General features: G+C 42.9%; 2 protein-coding genes across 3 annotated transcripts; both read right to left on the reverse strand.

Annotated features, from left to right (window-relative positions):
• Nucleotides 1–298: 298 nt before the first annotated feature.
• ubxn7 (UBX domain protein 7) lies at nt 299–7,481 on the reverse strand. 2 transcript variants are annotated; one of them, XM_058418988.1, is made up of 11 exons: nt 7,352–7,481; nt 5,131–5,284; nt 4,976–5,043; nt 4,695–4,760; nt 4,186–4,298; nt 3,949–4,095; nt 3,592–3,682; nt 2,827–2,954; nt 2,178–2,613; nt 1,457–1,536; nt 299–1,351 (listed from the first exon to the last, which is right to left on the reverse strand). In XM_058418988.1, the coding sequence occupies exons 1-11, from the start codon at nt 7,455–7,457 to the stop codon at nt 1,190–1,192; spliced, it is 1,551 nt and encodes a 516-aa protein (XP_058274971.1). In that variant the 5' UTR covers nt 7,458–7,481; the 3' UTR covers nt 299–1,189. The 2 variants fall into 2 exon arrangements, with proteins under 2 accessions (XP_058274971.1, XP_058274970.1); XM_058418987.1 differs by having other exon boundaries at nt 4,186–4,302; nt 4,693–4,760.
• A 4,379-nt stretch (nt 7,482–11,860) lies between these two features.
• Nucleotides 11,861–18,938, reverse strand: ppp1r7 (protein phosphatase 1, regulatory (inhibitor) subunit 7). The gene is made up of 10 exons (XM_058418500.1): nt 18,832–18,938; nt 17,243–17,338; nt 16,894–16,949; nt 16,415–16,480; nt 16,166–16,296; nt 15,814–15,976; nt 15,235–15,351; nt 15,022–15,126; nt 14,706–14,792; nt 11,861–14,254 (listed from the first exon to the last, which is right to left on the reverse strand). The coding sequence occupies exons 1-10, from the start codon at nt 18,869–18,871 to the stop codon at nt 14,078–14,080; spliced, it is 1,038 nt and encodes a 345-aa protein (XP_058274483.1). The 5' UTR covers nt 18,872–18,938; the 3' UTR covers nt 11,861–14,077.
• Nucleotides 18,939–20,274: the final 1,336 nt, after the last annotated feature.

Consider the following 20,274-nt stretch of genomic DNA (forward strand, 5'->3'; position numbering starts at 1 on the left):
CACACACACCATACACCCCCCTTCCCCACACACACACACATCATACAACACAGAACACCCCCCCCCTTACTTCACATCTTCTTAATCTGTGTATTATCAGATGGTGTTCTGTGACCTGAGGTGTTTACAGTGAGGTCACGTGTCTTCAGTTACAGAAGCCGCTGCAGTGTTGTTGTTTGTGTTCACGAGTAAGATGGAGAAACTTCCACAGGAACAAATCAACACACAGGAAACTCACTCCGCAATTACACACCCCACCCCACCCCACCCCACACACACACACACACACAGCTTTTTTTCATGGTTATATTTGAGAATCAACATTTTTTTGTGGAAATGATGCAGCATATAAAAAAAGAGACAGAAATTTCACTATAAATGTAACGTCCCACACCCTGGCTGCTCCGTGCTGAAGATCCCTCGCTCCATTCCTCTCTGGACGAGTCGGAAGGTCCACCGCGGATCCGCGAGAGCCACTGGAACGCTCACCTTCGCCCGACTTCCCCTCGGAGAGCCGACAGTGCCGCCAGTCCAGCACGTGACCCGGAGATGTTTATCGGAGCCGATCTGGCTTTCGTTCTTTATTTAATCTACGTACAAAAAGTGTTTAACTCACAAACTAGCTGCTGAATGAAACCATCTGGGCTCAATAGCTAGCATGCTAGTTACCTAGCTACCGCGCTAGCAGAGAGCGTAATTCAGACGGTGAGAAGTGCGTGCATGACGATAAGGATGAGGATGAAGATGATCGGGAGTAATACCGAGAACAGTGTGAAGAGTTCTGTGGCAGATTTTATTGCTCACGTTAACTTTTTTGCTGAACTTCACTTGAGCACTTGATAAGGCCACGAGATGACCGGAGCGAGGGGAAGTGGACAAGGGCACGTCACCCAGCGTCTGGACAGAGTTCAGGTTTTAAATCCTCACAGAAATAAATGATTGGATTTCTTTTAAAGCAGCTGATTAAGTGATCTGAAGTCCAAAACCCGACTGGGATCTTATCTCGGATTATTCCACGATTATGATGTGGAGAACTGTAAAAGAGCCGGAGGAGCGGAGATGCGCCGAGAAATTCACAAATAAATATGAAGGCCTGGTCCGTTTCTAGGGAACGCGGTCCACTCTGGCTCCGCAGAGAACGACGGATGAGGGACAAGTATGAAAACGAACAAAAACGGAGAGGACGGGGTTAGTTCCTCTCCTGCACAAACACAGTCTCCTGAGGGCAAAGCCCCGCCTCCTGTAGCGTGATGTCATAGTCCAAATGAGCCAGCTTCCGTCGAGGGAAGTTAGTGACCAGTTCAAAACGCTCGTTCGGATATCCGTTTGACTGAACGTGTCTCACCAGAGCCTGCAGGGGAAAAACAACATTAACACAATAAACACAACAAACACACACAACACACACACACACCACACACACACACAACAAACACACACACTAAATACCACATACCATGAGCTTAGCATTAGCAGACAAGGCAATCTGTTCCCTCCTACCATCGGGGTATCTCAGCATCAGGCGAGCCTTCGGACCTTAAAAAACAACAAACTAACTAAAAAACTGACCAATTAAAACATAGCGGGGGTGTGGCTACAGAGACCTGCAGGTTTTTTTAAGCTTTAATATTTAAGGAAGAAGGGGAAGAATATAGTAGAGTAAGAGCAGGAAATGGACTAGGAGAAAGAAGAAAGGAAAACAAGAGGAGGATGAGGTAAAAGGAGAAAGAAGAGAAGAACAAGGAGAAGGAGTAGGTAGGAAATAGAAGGAGCAGAACATGGAGGAAGGAGGAAAAAGAAGAGATGAAACATCTAGGAAGGAATAGAAGAGAAAAAGAAAAGTCGGAAGATGGAAGAGAGGATGAGGAAAAAAGGAGGAGGACAAGGAGGATGAGGAAGAGAAGAACAACAAAATGAGAATTCAGAACAAATAGGAGGATAGAGAAAAGGAAGGATGAGGTAGAAGTGGATGAGGAAGAGAAGATAAGAAAGATGAGGAAAAGCCAGAGTTCATTTGTGTTGTTACTGATATTCATTATTAATACCTCACCGCCCCCTACAGGCTTCATGTGGCAGTGCAGCAGTGAACAGGAATCCATTTACACAGATGATTTAGTGTGTATAAGGAAGCAGCAGGGTGTGTGTGTGTGTGTGTGTGTGTGTGTGTGTGTCTGTACCATTATCTTCAGGCTGTGTGCTTTGGGATGATGTGATTTTGTGACTTTGGTCGTGATGACGTTGTTGCTGTGGTTGTTGTTGTGACTCTGTGGGATTGAGGCTCGGCCGAAGTGGAGGCTCCACGTGGTTTTTCTTGCTCTCTTCTTTTCTGTGGTTGGACTCTTTGTGCGGAGACTTCCTGTTCTGGGCAGGACTATCTGAGGAATTGGGCGGGGCCTGTTCTAACAACGAGTTTCCGTCTATGGAGTCTTTCCCTCCTCCGTCGCTGTCTGAACCGTCCACTGAGATCATGCCCTCGCTGTCCGAGAAGGCCTCGGCGTCCGAGTCGTTTTCTGACTCCACTTTCTCCTGCTTCGAGTCATAGTGTGTTTCCTGTAGAGATGCTCTGATGGCAGCCTCCAGCTGACTGTCCTCACTCGCGTCAATCAAACTCTCCTGTGGGGAACATCACAGAGAAAATATATTTATTTAATACAAGTTCCTGTAAATTATCATTCTGTAAAGGTTACATTTTAAGAAAACAGTGCAGGACTTTTGCTGTTGAACAAAACCGACACACACAGACACACACACAGGCAGACAAATAGAGACACACACACACAGACACTCTTTGGCTCAATCCAGTGTACAGTGAGATGGTGTTCTTACAGAGCGAGCGCGTTTGGCTGGAGGTTGACTGGAAAGTCCATCTAACTGGCCGTGTTCCGTTAAAAAACCAGTCACTTGATCCAGGAATGAGGAAACGTCCAGCTGATTCCACTCCACCATCTTCTGACCTGATTTACAAAATGGCATGAGCAAATCATCATCACCATCATCATCACCACCATCATCACAATCATCACCACCACCATCACCGTTATCAGTCATGGTATAAAGTGTATGGTGCCTTTTATTGCCTTATACAGTAATTATAAATGTTTTCTGTTTTAAATTTCAGGTCACACTCAGCGCAGTGTTTTTAAATATAAAATAAAAATCTACAGTCCATCTCGACTTTCTGTCTCCCAGCTGGGATCAGAAGACCACACCTCTAACCCAGGATCACTGACACCCCAAGTTCAGCACCAAGGACAGCGACAACACCAGCACTGACAAAAAAGGACACCATTTCCTACTAGACACCTACATGACTACAGGAGCCAATCAGAAGCCAGGACACAACCATCCTGAAGTGTATATAGCAGCAACGTGGTTTAACTTTATATAATTATAAATTATTATATAATTTTTTATACAATATATTTACTTTTACTACCTAGTGATGTGGGAGGCTGCATTAAAACTCACAGGCTTCACTGCCATCTTATTTATCATTTAGCCATCACTACTTCCTGCTCCTCCCACCTTATTTGAAAGACAGCCCACAAATAAATACGCCCCTCCCACTGTGCTGGAGTTTGTTTGTCTTACCTGTACGAGGGTCCAGGATGGAGATGTAAGGGAATTTGTTGAGTTTGTAGAACTGAATGTAGCGCTGTCCCTCTTCACTGTCATGGTAAACCTTTAAACAAACAAAAACAATCCAGCACGGTTTGTGTTACTGTAAATACAATCACATTAACATGTAATTACACTGAAATCTTTACATTAAACTGGATTTTATAGATCAACCTCCTGTTATTTATTGGATATTATCTAAAACTACATTAACCCAGTCCTTTATACTGATCAGATAACAGTGCTAGGGGAGCAGGACCGGCTTAATAAACACTCTAGCCCTGCCCACCAAAGAGGTGTTGACTCTTTACTTAGGCCTGATCTCAGCACCTGCCAGAAGATGAAGTGTTCTCTGATGATGGCTTTCACCGCCTCGTTACTCCACACGTCTCGGTTTAAACACTGGCAGGAGAAATCCTGAACGTTCTGGATGTTTATCATCAACCACTTGTTCTCCAACTGACCGCAGTTCTTGGCCTGAAGGGTTAGAAAACATACACACACTATAAATAAGTGTGTTTGTATATGTATGTATCTATATTTGTGTTTGTGTGTGTGTGTCCTCACGGTCTCGAAGCTGCCTTTGTGCATGAGCTCGATCGGGGGTCGGAACAGATCGGCCAGAGTGCTCAGCTTTTTATCCATCGCTCCTCCGTTCCTTAGCTCCTGCTCTTGTCTGACTGGACCGTCACACACACACACACACACACACTTTTCCTATAACTATGCTCTGGTGTTTTTTCCTCTTTTTCTGACCAGTGTGTTCAGTGTGTTTTGTGGAGAGCGCTCCAGGGACCCTGTTTTTTTTTTTGCTTTAACAGAACCGTGCTGTGTGGAAGATCTGTGATGTCAGAGCTGTACACAAAGGTAACGTGATTGGTTAAACCCGTAACTTTAAACTTTACAGTTGTTACGGTCAGCAGAGGAGAAGGAAGTCTGGTCAGAATATAAATCACATGGACAATACTGATGTGTGGAACTGCATAAAACCTGCAACCCTATAAGCCCCAGAATCAGCCCAGGCTCTGGTCTCCCGTGTGAATGTTCTGTTTATCTACCCAGTGCTGGGAACTTACTGGTTTCTGTCTGGAAATCCCGAAAGCCGTCGAAGATGGAGCGAGCCGGTCTCCGTCTCTTCGGTACTGAGACACAGGGAGGAAAAAACTTAATAATGCCAGTTCTGTCTGTATTCATAAATTTATTCATTAATTTGCAGTAAATTAAAATGTCTTGTGACATGTTGACCTCAGGAATCTGTGTACTGTTCCACGGTTCATAAAAATAAGGATATTATGGTCAGATTATAAGCCAGTCGTACTGACTGGATCATCAGATAATAATGCTCTTTATGAATCACCTCCAAAAAGCGGCTCCGGTTCCACCAGGATCTCCTGTTTCTGAGGGATCGGCGCTCGGACTTCGTCTCTGTCGGGATTTAAAAACACAGCATCTGTGATTAAGTGAAGACACATGGCGTGACACCAGCACCTCCAGGTTTAAATGAACGCTCACTCTGAATGGCATCTGCTCCCCGAAGCTGTGGCTGAACTGGTGCTGGTGCTCGGCTCCTCAGGGACTCCTCCGCCATCCAGAAACATGGTGACAGCCATCTCCAGGTTGTTGTTACACGCCTCCAGCATGTGTCTCCCCACGCTCTCAGTGGCTCCTGACAACCGAAAATGCAAACATCTTCAGAGCCAGAAAAAGGGAATATCTCAATCACACAATCTAACATCTAATAAAATTCACGAGTGTTCGCTAAAGCCTCATTTCACACAAAAAGCTCACTGTAGCGGAATGACCATATGTGTCTATCTGCGAGTGTGAGTACTGAAGCTTAATAAATTCTGTGCATGGATCTCTCTGATTATTTCGTGAACACACATCCACAATTTCTGAAGCCAAAACAAAATAAACATGACACTATTTATTTTGCGGTTAATAAAGTCATAGCCTGTTGTGTATCGGTGTTGGGTCAAGACCCAGAGAGCTCCCGATTCACGAGGACTAAAAATCACACCCTCCGTGCAAATCAACATGTTGATGATGCTGTCATGACTGAAACGATTCACTGACTCAGGAATCATGGAGCCGGTTGGACACGCGAACACACAGCAGCTTCAAATATGACTCACATGATTCACCAGCGTTTACAAACAACAAGATAAATGCATGGTGCAAAGCTGCATAACGATCATAAATTCACTGAAAACTGTGAGGACCATCAGACCAGCAGAAACGGAGCGATGTGTATTCAATCACCATAATGATTCGTTCAAAAAGACTGAATCATTCACAAATGAATCAGATTTGAAGACTGATTCATCTGCAACTTAACACTTTAAAAAATTCTTCTTCTGACTATAATCTTACACTTAAGTACAAAGACGTCTTTCCCCAACCCTAAAAGTGTTTGATTACCTCACTGGGATACACAGAAAAAAAAAAAAACACAACCAAACATAGACTGAGAAAGAGACGAGTGGAGAGGATGAAGCTCTTTAAACACATCAGGAAGAAAAACTGACAAAGAACAAGACCAAAAGCCAAAACTGCTGAAGAAACCTCAAGTGTTAACAAGCTTATAGCAGGAACACCTGAAGTGTGGAGTGAAAAATAAAGAAAATCTGAACTTAAAGTGAGGAGGATTAAAAAAATCACAAATATTACCAGAAACTATAGGAGAGGAATTCCTGGAGTTTTACTGTAAAAACGTCAGAAACAGCTTCTTTATATTTTGTAAACACTTTCCTGTCAGGCCAAATGCAACTAATTAGTGTAGATCAACACATCATGAAAATTATTAAACTAATTATTTTTAATAATATATTTATTAAAAACCCACGAAACTCTTCCTAGTATTTTATGGCGCAGGAAAGGACCCGCCCACTTCTTCGTTCCTTCATTCCGCGCATGCGCAAACGCGCCACAGCGATTCTCGGTCTGACGAAAAGAAGCGGCGAGTCTAAAAAAAAAAAAATAATAATCCAAAACAGCTTTTAAAGCGATATAAAGTGAAAGTTGTGACTGAAAACACGGTATTATATAAGTTTACACCCAGGTTGTATACAGTGTACACACACACGTGCAGGTCTGCGCTGTTTAATAGTTCTTAAGACACAAAAGCAGTGAAATATCAGGATTGTAGAGTTGTAGAGAATCTGCGGGTCTTTTCCACGCCGCCATGTTGGTCACGCGCTGCTCGGAGCTGCTCGGCTAACAGGACAGCTTCTGCGGTCTAAAGAAGTTTTTTTGTACAAATGAACAACCTGTAGCGTAGCTCTGAGATCAGTTCATCATGTGTGTGTGGTAAAGAGCTTTAGGAGAACACGAAGGGAGCGAGTGGAGCAGGAGGATGAAGGTTCATCTCTCTACAAGTTTACTCCAGTGTGTGAGCAGCAGTGTACATTAACACCATCTGTGCAGAAATGTGTCTTTATTTTCTACACAGGATCCTCACTTTCTCACTGTGTTTATCGTTTCCGTTGGCTGAATTAAACAGTAGAGTATTATTCCCAGGCCTGAGTTTCAGCTCCTTCTCTGCACATCAGCTTTTTTCCCTCGAGTTGTGGAACACACACACACTGAGAGCAGCTTAGACACTGATGCTCCTCCAGCTTCTCCTCAAACTCTGTACTCTGTTTTTCCTAACAAACACAATTATTTTCCTTCGCCGACGGAAAATTCACAAACCCACAAACCCCTACAATCTAGAAATAATCTACATATTTACCGGTAATGGCAGTGAACTGCTGAATTAACCCATTCAGCCCCGGGCCTGAAGCATCTCCGATCGCCGCCATCTTGCCGCCACTGTCAACAACAACAGCACTGCGCATGCGCACTATTGACCAACTGCAGCGCGCGGAGACAAGCGCGTCATCGCCTCAGAGTTCAGGGTAATGTAGTCATAATAATAATAATAATATTTAATAATAATTATTATTATCTTCCTTTTTAAATTATATGTCTGAATATATGTTTGTTTATATCCAAACATTTTTTAAATTTATTAAGAATAAATTAAAAACTTAATAAATCATAAAATTACAAAATGAACAAATAATCTTTTGAGTTTTTTTATTTCTATAATATTTATAACGTGCTTTCTCACACTCAAGGCCAATATACACTATAGAATACAATATTTTTTTTAAAATATAAAATGAAAAGGAAATGAAAACACATGAGGATATTCAGCTTTCGGGTGAAATTTCAGGATGCGCCTAAAATGCACTATAACCTTTCCAGGTGAACTTAATTTGATCTTCTCTACACTTCTGAATGCACATGTCCAACTGTTCAGTGTTTCAGTACTTTCTGCAGAACTTGCTGTTCTCTAACAAGGTGCTTAACGGCAAAATTCACAACTGGTGTTTGATCCATGAATCCACCAATAAATTTTCTGGTTCCATTAGAATTGGTATTTAAACAGTCCTCTTCATCATGCTGTTCACATTCTGATATCATGAGACCAAGACCACACCTAACAACTGATCAACAGAACCTCACCATTGTGAGGCTTCAAACAGGATGTTCTCAGAGGGAAGTGGCCACTGAGCTTAGAGTGTCACAGAGTGTCATCAGCAGGTTGGGACAGAGATACAGAGAGACTGGAAGAGTCACAGAAAGGCATAGAAGTGGACGTCCTTTGGCCACATCCCACGTTGATGACCGCTTCATTGTGAACAGTGCCCTGCGGAACCGGATGATGAATGCCACTCAACTCCAGGCACATTTAAGGGAGGTGAGAGGAACCCAAGTGTCACGTCAGACCATTCAAAACCGTTTACATCAGCGTGGTCTGCGTGATAGACGACCTGCAAGGGCACCTGACCACACCCCCAGGCACAGGCGTCGGGCCAGGGAGCATTTACACTGGACGAGGGACCGGTGGGCCTCAGTTCTGTTCTCAGATGAAAGTCGATTCACGTTGAGCAGAAATGATGGACCCAACGATGTTGGAGACGTCAAGGAGAGCGTGATGCATCAGCCACTGTTGTGGTGGTGTTACAGTCTGGGCAGGTGTGTCCACTCAATACAGAACTGACCTACATCTTGTGAATGGTACAGTGACGAGGCAATACTACCTGAATAACATCATTAATCCAGTCATTGTGCCCCTGCATGAACAACACAGGCCTAATTTCATCTTCATGGACGACAATGCTCCAGCTCATCGAGGAGCATCATTAGGGAACGGCCTGCTGGAGGCTGGGGTACCTCAAATGGAGTGGCCTGCACTTTCTCCAGACCTGAATCCCATAGAAAACCTCTGGGATCAGCCGAGTCGCCGTGTAGAGGCTCGTAACCCTGCACCCCAGAACCTCAATGACCTGAGGGCCGCCCTTCAAGAAGAGTGGAATGCCATGCCTCAGCAGACAATAAGTCGACTCGTGAACAGCATGAGACGTCGTGGTCAAGCTGTAATTGATGGTCAAGGGCACATGACAAATTATTGAGACACTGACATTTTTTGTTGTGGTATACCCACCACTGTTGTTGGATTTTGTTTCAATAAATTGTTTGAGATGAGGAAATCACCATTGCAGCTTCTACAGTAGAACCTTGATTCACGAACACAATTCGTTCTTAAACTTTGTTCGTGTTCCAAAATGTTCATGACCTAAAGTTAATTTCCCCATAAGGTTTTAATGGGAATACGATTAATTTGTTCATGACCCCTCCGAACCATTATAAATTATGTATTTTATGTTTTATTTTACACAGACAATATGAAACAAAGTGCGACCTTAATATATCTAATAATATAATTTATAATAGTAAACTAAAACTAAAAAAACATTTAAAAAGTGAACACTTACGTTGGCTGACACGACTTCTGGCTTGACGGACGAGAGAAGAGGAGGGTGGGTGGGGAGGAGGTTATTGCGCAGAGGGAGACCCCCCCCCGTATCCAGGTTGGGGAAATCTCGTTCCGGAGATTCATCTCTACTGGGTTTTTTTTGCAGTTTTAATCACAAACTTATCCAATGTCTGTTGCCTTTACCTTCCTAGAATAACTGTTCTAAAATGATTCATTAAATTTTCATTGACCCTGTTCACAACCCTGTTCGTAACAATTTTGTTTGGATGGTACAACTCAAGGAAACACTGGACATCACTCCACTTTTCCATTGCGGATTTAATCAATTCACTGCTGGCATCTGTAACTTCCTCCCCATCCTCCTCTTCATCATTTGATTGCTCTTGAGTGAGCTCCTTCTGCTGCTCTTTGTGGAGTTGAACAAGTTTGTCCGCGGTCAAATCCTCTGCATGTTCAGCGACCAGTTCTTAAACGTCTTCCTTGTTGACTTCCAGACCCATATTGTTGCCCATGGACACAATTTCCTGCACAACCTCTGCATCAAAGCCCTCAAAGTCACGGTCAGTTACACACTTGGTCCAAAGTTTCCGCCACGCAGAATTTAATGTGCGGTACGTGACCTCATTCCATGCGTTTTCGATGAGAGTTATGCAGTGAAAAATATTAAAGTGCTTCTTCCAAAATTCTTTCAGAGTTAATTGTGTATCTTCAACCGACACCTAAGCATCTAGTGAACAGCGCCTTGGCGTATAATTTCTTAAAATTACAAATGACTTGTTGGTCCATGGGCTGCAGAATAGGGGTCGTGTTTGGTGGGAGGAACTTGACCTGTATGAAGTCGTGTTCAATGCTGTCAGCCAAGTAGGGAGGGTGCACCGGGGCATTATCCATGACCAGAAGGCACCGCTGGGGCAGCTGGTTCTCGCTTAGGTACTGCCTCACGGTCGGTGCGAACACTTCATCCAGCCACTCCATAAACAAGTTCCATGTCACCCATGCCTTTATATTGGCCCTCCACATTACAGGCAGTCTGGCCTTATTCACGTTGTGTTGCTTAAAGGCACGGGGGTTGTTTGAATGGTAGACGAGTAGCGGCTTTAGTTTCAAGTCGCCACTTGCGTTCGCACATAACAAAAGCATAAGTCTGTCCTTCATGGGCTTGTGGCCCGGCAGCGCCTTCTCTTCCTGGGTGATGAACGTCCTATTGGGCATCTTCTTCCAGAAGAGACCCGTTTCATCACAATTGAAAACTTGCTGCGGGACGTGTCCTTTGGCCTCCACGTACTCGGCATACTCGGTCATGTATGCCTCGGCAGCAGCCTTGTCCACGCTAGCAGCCTCACCATGCCTAAGTACACAATGGATGCCAGTTCTCCTCCTGAAGTTGGTGAACCACCCTTTTCTAGCCTTAAACTCCTCAGGCGTGGCACTAGTAGAGGGGGTTTCCTTCAGCAAACTCTGATGAACTTTCCGAGCTTTCTCGCAGATGATCGGTGCGTTGATGCTATCACCTGCCATCTGTTTCTCGTTCACCCACTTCAAAAGGATTTTTTCTTTCTCTTCGAGCGTTTGGGATCTCATCTTATTAAGTACAGTCACGGCCTTTGCAACATTAGCCTTTTTAATGGCCTTGTTTTTCAAAATTGTCGAAATCGTCGACTTGGCCATCTTGTAGTCGGTCGTGAGGTCGGTCACATGAATACCACGCTTATACTTTTCTATAATTTCTTTCTTTATTTCAATGGTTATCTTCTTCTGCATCTTCTTCTCACCATCACTCTTCACTTTCTTAGGGGCCATTATGAAAAAAAATCATAAGTTTGCACACAAAATAGCACAAAGAGTTTGAAGCGAATGAACGCGCGTCTACTCAAGACCGAAATCAAAAACAGACTAAGCGTGGGTGGAAGTGCGTGGGAAGTGCGTGGGAGATGTACAGTACCCTACAATAACAAGATGGCGGCCCCCATAGCGGCTCGGATGCACCCACATGAGATGAGCGATTGCCTGCATTTTTCAAATTTTGGCCATAGGACCATGTTCGTGAATCAAAAATGAGTTTGTGAATCAAACAGCATTTTTATATAGGTTTTTGTTCATGAATCAAGGTCCTACTGTACTTAAATGCCCTACTTAAATATCACTATAGCGTGAACTTTTTACATTTTCCAAAAAGTTCACCCAAAAGCCAAATATCCTTAACTTTTTGCGAGTAGTGTATTTGATGTTAGTATAAAATAACTAATATATGTTACATGTGGGGATTCATGTAAAATGTTCAGAAATATATTTGTTTTTGTATTTTTGTTCATTACTTTTAATTAAAAATATAATTTATTTCAATCTAAAGACCAGATTTTTTTATATTGATGATTTACAGTAAAAAAAAGAAAGAAAAAAGACTGGAGCCAGGAGAATTTTTCAAATTAATTTTATTGTCATTTACATTACATTCATCTCCAAACAGTCAACCAAGCAGCTGTGAAACATCATTTACAATAAAAAAAAAATAAGAACGATAAAGAGGGAAAACCAGCACACTGAATCAGTCAGGAAATGGAACTGCGATAAGAACTGCGTTTTCTGAATTTGAGGGATTTCCGCAGCTTTTTACTGAACTGTGAGCTAGAACTCTGAGGAAACTCCATCATATTCCCTTCATCAGTCCACAAACTCGCTCTGAACCAGACCTCATGCTTTTGAAGCTACAATCAGCGTTTTATTTTATTAAATGACTGAAGTGATGTACCGATCCTGACCCTAACAGCCTGAAGTGAAAAGGTAAAAATCCTTCAGTACTGACCTGTGAGATCGGATCTGGACACTGTGTATTTCCACAATTTAATATTCCAGGAGTTTTTTGGAATTACCAAATCTCTTCCCCCCCCCCCTCAATTAATAGTCTTCTACTTCCTTCTTTCCTCAATTAAATGATATTGTTGATGTTTTTAATAACATCAGAACTCTGAGCATCGCGACAGATCATGACCTACAGCCACAGAATATACTGGGTTCTAATTATCTGACTGGGTTCTGATTAGCTGACTCAAGTCTTCCTTGTTACAACAATTTTTTATTCTAGTACTTTCCTGCATGGTCCAGTTTGTGACGTAATGAAATCCATGGTGGTTGAGTTAGCAGTTAATGCTAGGTGTCAGAGTTTTAGTCATACTAAGCGTTTTCTTAACACTGAGGTAAATGTTGATGTTCCGGATTATTCTGTATCGTTTCCACACCTGCGCTGTCTTTACGGTGTCTGTTTGAAAGGTGTAATAGTTAAACATCTAGGTCAGCCTTATTCATTAGCGATTAGCGAGCAACCACGCTGGAATGTAACCATGACAACAAGCACATAGTGACAACAGCTTCTCTCTTGCATGAACGATTAAACTAATCAGTAGACATGAAAATGTTTTAATTAGAAGACATCGGTGGAACAGAACGCTAATGCTAACACTAAAGAGAATGACAGCCTGTGGGTTTACACGATCAGTAGGTGTGGCTGAAGTCTGTGGGTGTGGCTGAAGTCTGTAGGTGTGGCTGAAGTCAAGGACATCACAAAATATCTACCACAGTGTGTTCTATAGCTGTAACATTACTGATTGTAGCTTTAAAGCCTATAGTCACTCGGAGCCAGAAAACGGTTTAATAAATGTTTTAGTGAATGAAACCGAATCCCTCATGAACCCAACCTTTAAGACTTGATAAATAAATAGCCGAGACAAATGAACGTAGCCGAATTCATTCCGGTGCGAAAAGGCTTTAGTTTATTTATTTTTAAAGCGGTACTATGCGGTTGTGCGGCTATAGTGTCTCTAACGCAGGACCAAACGCACGATAAAACACAGAAACGTTCGGTTTAACACATGCACACAGCTTCGTACATTTTATACGCTTAAATCATAAAACCTGGTCAGGGATCGTCTGAGCCAAGGAGAAAGATCCGGAAAATAAGACCATGTTCTGTAGAAATCCAGAAAGGCTAATTATTATTATTATTATTATTATTATTATTATTATTATTATTATCATCATCATCATCATCATTTAAATTCATGAGAGAATAAAATTCCATCTAACTACTTTAATGATTCCACTGAGGTTCAGGAACCTTTAGAGGAACTAAAGACAGTTCCTATTAATAATAATAATAATAATAATAATAATAATAATAATAATAATAATAATTAGTAATAACAGACTTTCTGGATTATTGTTCCGTTCTGATATTAAAACTAAACCCTAAAACGTTGCATGTGATGACAAGAGTCTCAACACTGATCACTTCCTGTCCTTCTAACATCTCAAACCAAACATCAGCATAGGTGTGTGTGTGTGTGTGTGTGTGTGTGTGTGTAAAGGTTACTCTTGCACATGATCTAAAAGTGTCTATTTGACCAAATATGGAAGAAGCTTTGGAAATGGAGGGGGGAGGAACACCTCATGTATGTATGTGTGTGTGTGTGTGTGTGTGTGTGTGTATGTGTGTGTTAGTAAAGGGTGTTTGCATATGAGCATGGAGGAGCATGGTGTGTGTGTGTGTGTTTGATTTGGCTAATGGTTAGGAAAAGCTGAGATCTGGAGCAGGAAGGAGGCGGAGTAAGTGAATAAGTGAGTGTGTGTGTTTGGAGGTCAGAAGCGGATGAAGGTGGCGTCGATCTGCCGGACGCTGGGCAGTGCCAGCATGATCTTGCGTCTGTACTGAGGGTCTTTCTGCAGCGGGTTGCGTTCCAAATACACCGTCTCTAAACCTTTAGCGTTCTTCAGCTCATCCAGGTCACCCCAGTTCTCTATCTGATTATCGTTCATCTGAGAAAGCACACACACACACACACACACACACACACACACACATACTAGTAAATCTAGTAGTTTCTGATTAGCTGTATATTATTTTACTTAAACTTTCTCATGTTTATAATATTTTATGACAGGCGACTCGAATTTTCTGACAGCTCTCAGTTTAGTTTAGTTTAGTTAGCGGTTAACGCTAAGCAGGATCACATTAGCCTTATTATTAACAAGCAACTGTGTTGTTCATATAACCAGGACCATTGGACCAGAAACCAGGAACTAGATGCTGGAAAAATCCCAGAACCTCCGGCCAGATTCTAAGTTTGTACCTTAGAACCGAAACCTCAGAATCTTCAGTCGAACCAACAAGAAATTTAGCCTGACATCAGGAATTCCTTAAAGGAAAACGTGATCAGTTCATTCAGAGTGACAGATCCAGTGATGATCTCTGACACATGACACTAACCCAAAATTCCTTCAGTTCTGTGAGGTGACTGATGTTTTCAATCTTCTTTATCCTGTTTGCTGCGATGTCCAGAGTCGTCAGCTTTTTCTAGGAAATCACAGACACACACATTAAACATTAAAGTAGATATTTTCAACAAGTGATCTGAAGTGGCATGAATTTCATCCATCAGGATTTTCAGTATAAAACACATTACATGGAAATCATATCAAATCAACAGGAGGATCTGAACACTGCGTAGATACAGGTTACACATCCAGACGCAGACGTAGACGCAGACACACATGCACTCAACAGAACACAGGTTTGGACCTACATTGTTCTCGAGGCCTTCGATAACCTCGATGCCGTTGTGACTCAAGTAGAGCTCCTTCAGGTTCACCAGGTTCTGCAGTCCCTCGAGTTTGGTGATGCGATTGCTCTACATGCAGGAGGAGGAGGATGAGGAAGAGGAGGAGGAAGAGGCGGAGTCAGACAGATACACATGTACGAGGAGCGAGTTGTCGTAAGCGTGGGTGTTAGGACGTACCTGGATGCTGAGCACCGTCAGGCTGTGGAGCCCGTCCAGGTTCTGGAGCTGAGTGATCTTATTCGTGCCGAGGAACAAACTGTCCAGTGAAGTGAGCGTGTCCAGATTCTCGATGATCTAAAAGAAAGGAACGTCAGTGCTTGTTTTAGAGAGTGTGTATCATTCAGGTGGAACTGATTTCATCAGTCACCATTCATAGCCCAGTTACTGTATGATGATGTCATCAGTGTGAACCTCCACCTCCCCTAAGCTGCTGGAAAATTCCATGGAATTCCATTCATTTATGGAAATGAATACCAGTTTAAATGATGTAAAGGATAAAAACTAAACCGGCTCAGGCGCGCAATGATGAACTCGACTGGGATGTTACATGTGAGAGAAGAATGAGGAGCACTCTGATGACCTCATCTAGCTGCGACTAAGGAGTGAGAGGCTTCTGACAGGCATTTGAATGGCCACCTAATTAAACAGGGAAAGTCAGCTCCTGATTGGCTAAAATGATGACCACTGGAGTTGTTTTTTTCTTTTGCTATTGACCCTGAATAAATGGCATGTGGTGGGCAGGAACACTCCGCTCACCCTGATGCGGTTGGACCCGAGCTCCAGCATGTTAAGGCCAGTGAGGTGTTCGAGGTTGTTGATGTTGGCGATCTTGTTGTGCAGCAGGAAGAGCTTCTTCAGTTTGGTCAGACGCTCCAGACCTTCAATCTTCCTCAGCAGGTTAAACGATATGTCCAGCTGCCTGTCACGGATTAACAAAACATTAGGACATTATTCCTGGAATAACTTTATACAGCATAAAGTATAAAGTAAATAAAACATCTGTGTTTGTACACTAGCCTGGCTTTCACACACTGCTTGTGCAAGTGAATGTGTATATGTAAATATATAATGTGTGTAAAATCCTGGTGTGGGTGTGTGTGTGTCTCACTCAAGCTCAGTTAAAGCCTCCAGGTTCTCCAGTTTGCGGATCTGGTTGTCGTACAGGTCCAGTTCCCTCAGCGACACCAGGCTCTCCAGGTTCTCGATCTTTTTAATCAGGTTTTGTCTGAGAGACAGAGTCTGTTTGCAAACACACATGGCAGCGATTATGATTTAGGGAGACTTATAAACCCTTGTGAGGCTGTGATGTGTGTGTTACAGGATCATGTCGAGAGAACATTCTGGATCTTGACTTTACCTTGGCTTTCTGCAAGACCTCGAGTCCCTCGATCTTCCCGATCCGACAATGGACCAGATCCACGTCCTGAGAAGAAAAAGAAGTGAGGGGGTTTGGGGGGTGATGAACTCTGTCCAACTTTTAAAATGAAACACACCAGAAACGAGCGGTCAGCTTATCCACTAACGCTTTGTTAAGGTATATCAAGGATAATGCTCAGTAACGTAGAATAAACTTCTCGCCTTATTCAGAATGGATTACGCCAATCCAGACCCCAGAATCCCATCCTTTACTCTGTGTGTGTGTGAGACTAAACATCTTTTTGGATTTGACCATTTTTTTTATTTGTTTTTCAATATTAGCACTTCATTAAGCTACACACTAAAAGGGTAACCATGGCAAGCAGAAACGTCCAGCGTAGCGATTTAGGGTGATGTTCAGAGTAACTAGGACTGGTGCGAGAACACTAAACTCCACAGGTCACGTGTTTGTCTGCTCACCTCCTCATTAGGGTCGAGGGTGATGGTGTCCATATCGACAGGCAACTCCTCTGGAGCTGGAGGGGACACAGAAAAATACGGAAGAAGTGTTGAAGTGCTGAAAATCACCACATATAACTGACAGAAGTTACAGCAGACAGTTGAAAGTTTGAGTCATCTGGACAGACGTTTCTATGAGTTACAGGGAAGAGAGGTTCAGCAGTGTGATGAGATCTGGTGAATGTATAGAAGCAGCATGCAGGTTAAACTCTAGTGTACTGAGGTTTGTGTGGTGTGTGTGTGTGGTGTGTGTGTGTGTGTGGTGTGTGTGTTAGGCCAGAGAGAATAAATTCTACTCCTCGTGTTGAACCTGTGGAAGCTCTCTGCAGATCTTCGACTTCTCCATTCACGCTCCTCCTCTTGGTCTCGTCATCTCCGGACTCCTCCGACTCGCCCCTCCTGTCAACTGAACATCGACACACATCACTTTACTGACGACTTAAAGGACGTTTTAAGCAACAGACTAGCCTGTGGTGCAGTGATGTTGCCATTGCTGTGGTTTTCTTGCAGAGATTAGAACCGTGGTCTGGACGTTACGCTGGGCATTTGTTTTAGTAATAATTGCTCTAAATATTCTTACATTAAAGTTTTACTTACAGCCACATCTTACACTACACTAAACAAACGTTGCCATGGAAACACTCCACACATCCTTAATTTTCTCAGCATGCCACACCTCTTTACACTAATGATGAAACATGGCGACTCAGATTCAGAGTCGGCTCAGCTCGCCATTAAGAATCGACTCTCAAACGACTCATTGCCTGTTTTTTCTAAACCCACCATATTCTATTCTTCCTAGCCTTACTACATCTGTTATTATTTCACTCTTCGACTAAAACATTAATTTAATTTGAAAAAAGTGCTAACCACGTCCACAAAACATATATGAGCATACATAGATATATGAGCAGCTCACACGGTTCACCTAAAAGACACAGTTCAAAGAACCGACTCGTTCGCGAACGACACACATTCAGCATTAATTCTGTATTTTATGACATTTTGAAATGTTGTTTAAAAAGCAGGTTTAACATCATGTCATAACCAAGGCGCTGTGTGTGTGTTAGAGAAGGGAAACTGGTCTTCTGGTTCACCTGGTCAGGTAAATGAAGGTACCCCTGCACTTCTCGCTTTTTGCACATTTTATAGTTTTTCTCCACTTCACCATGCCGGGGTCAGATGATCAGATCATTAGCTAACGCTTTATGAAGCTAAACTGTGTAAATATTACAGGAGAATTTTCTGCCATACTGTGTGACATGTAGGTTAGCATGCTAGCAGGAATGACATCGAGGGTTGGGTACATGACTGGAATTCACGTGCCACAGTGTTTTATTTTTAAATAAACATAAATGTATTTTTTTGTAAAATACATAAATAGGTCAAAGATAATGAAACAATAACCGCACGGTTAAATCTAGTATATATATTCAGCTATGGGTTGTTCCCTTTCCCTACCCGTATTCCGCCACGTCCCGCCTCCTGCGCTGGAATTGGTCAGTAGTTCGTACTCACGCGCAATTTCAGTTTCACTATCCAATCAGCGTCCACAAAAAGAGAACTCTGAATCACTAACCAACCGCAGCCGAGGAATCTAACCAATCACGATGTAGGAAGACGGGACTAGTCAGGAAACGAGCGGGTGCAAAAAAGCATTTCGGCTACTAGGCGAATTGATATTAAGCTAAGCTAATGTTGCCAGTCTTTCAAACGTAAACAATCACACAACGTTAGCATGCTAGTTAGCCGAATGAATGGTGGGGAAAAATTGACAGGCTAAGTGGGGGGAAAAATGACCAAAACCTGCATATAAAATTAAATGTGAAAAATATATCGCCGTCGTTCTCTGAGGAACTGATATCGGAACATCGCGGCTAGGAACAGCTTTTAACTCACCTTCCATCTCCTGAGGCTCGCTAACAGACAAGGTAGCCATTTTCCCCCTCGTGACCCACCCACGGCTCAATGACTGACAGCTCCAGCGACCAATCAGTTTCCTGCTATAGAAATACGTCACTACGTAACGGTAGCTCACTCTCTGAGAAACATTATTATAATATAGAAAAGGACAATTATTTAAAAAAATATATATGACATTTCTTTCCCAGTATTAATACTGAATCTTATAGCTGGAGGATTATTTTTTTTTAATATATTTTAGTGGGTGGGATATATTAGGCAGCAAGTCAACATTTTGTACTCAAAGTTGATGTTAGAAGCAGGAAAAATGGACAAGCGTAAGGATTTGAGTGAGTTTGACCAAAAGGACCCAATTGTGATGGTTAGACCACTGGATCAGAGCATCTCCAAAACTGCAGCTCTTGTGGGGTGTTCCCGGTCTGCAGTGGTCAGTATCTATCAAAAGTGGTCCGAGGAAGGAACAGTGGTGAACCGGAGACAGGGTCATGGGCGGGGTCAAGGTTCACTGATGCACGTGGGGAGAGAAGGCTGGCCCGTGTGATCCGATCCAACAGACGAGCTACTGTTGATCAAACTGCTGAAGAAGTTAATGCTGGTTCTGATAGAAAGGGGTCAGAATACACAGTGCAGGACAGTTTGTTGCGTATGGGGCCGCATAGCGGTCAGGATGGCCATGCTAACCAACAATGGGCATCAGAACTGGACCACAGAGCAATGGAAGAAGGTGACCTGGTCTGATGAATCACATTTTCTTTTACATCATGTGGATGCCCGGGTGCGTGTGCGTCTCTTACCTGGGGAACACATGGCACCAGGATGCACTATGGGAAGAAGGTGAGCCGGCGGAGGCAGTGTCCTGCTTTGGTCAATGTTCTGCTGGGAAACCTTGGGTTCTGCATCCATGTGGATGTTCCTTTGACATGTACCACCTACCCAAACATTGTTACAGACCATCTACACCCTTTCATGGAAACGGTATTCCCTGTGGCCTCTTTCAGCAGGATAATGCCCCGTGACACAAAGCAGAAATGGTTCAGGAATGGTTTGATGACCACAGCAACCAGTTTGAGGAGTTGACCTCAGGGCCTCCAAATTCGCTAGATCTCAATCCAATCCAGCATCTGTGGGATGTTCTGGACAAACATGTCCAATCCATGGAGGCTCCACCTCACAACTTGGAGGACTTAAAGGATCTGCTGCTAACATGTTGGTGCCAGATCCCACAGCACACCTTCAGGGATCTAGTGGAGTCCAGGCCTCTGTTGTCAGATGGGCTGTTTGTCAGGTGGTCATAATGTTATGGCTAATTTGTGTGTGTTTGTATATAAAAATATAGTGTGTTGTAGTCTTTTCTTGACATTTAAACTAAATAAAAATCATTTTAAGTAAAATCCATTTGTAACAGACAGATTAATAACA

This window comes from Hemibagrus wyckioides, linkage group LG20, assembly GCF_019097595.1.
Source record: "Hemibagrus wyckioides isolate EC202008001 linkage group LG20, SWU_Hwy_1.0, whole genome shotgun sequence".
In the NCBI taxonomy this organism is placed as follows: domain Eukaryota; kingdom Metazoa; phylum Chordata; class Actinopteri; order Siluriformes; family Bagridae; genus Hemibagrus; species Hemibagrus wyckioides.

What these genes read in the sequence shown, in the direction of transcription:
- ubxn7 (XM_058418987.1), bottom strand. Translation starts at nt 7,457, where the DNA reads ATGCGCAGTGCTGTTGTTGTTGACAGTGGCGGCAAGATGGCGGCGATC. An exon ending in CATCCTGGACCCTCGTACAG is followed by an intron (nt 2,955 to 3,591) that starts GTAAGACAAACA and finishes TTTGTAAATCAG; the next exon opens with GTCAGAAGATGGTGGAGTGG. An exon ending in CAGCCAAACGCGCTCGCTCT is followed by an intron (nt 2,614 to 2,826) that starts GTAAGAACACCA and finishes TGTTCCCCACAG; the next exon opens with GAGAGTTTGATTGACGCGAG.
- ppp1r7 (XM_058418500.1), bottom strand. Translation starts at nt 18,871, where the DNA reads ATGGCTACCTTGTCTGTTAGCGAGCCTCAGGAGATGGAAG. An exon ending in GAGGCTTTAACTGAGCTTGA is followed by an intron (nt 15,977 to 16,165) that starts GTGAGACACACA and finishes AATCCGTGACAG; the next exon opens with GCAGCTGGACATATCGTTTA. An exon ending in TCGGGTCCAACCGCATCAGG is followed by an intron (nt 15,352 to 15,813) that starts GTGAGCGGAGTG and finishes CCTTTCTTTTAG; the next exon opens with ATCATCGAGAATCTGGACAC.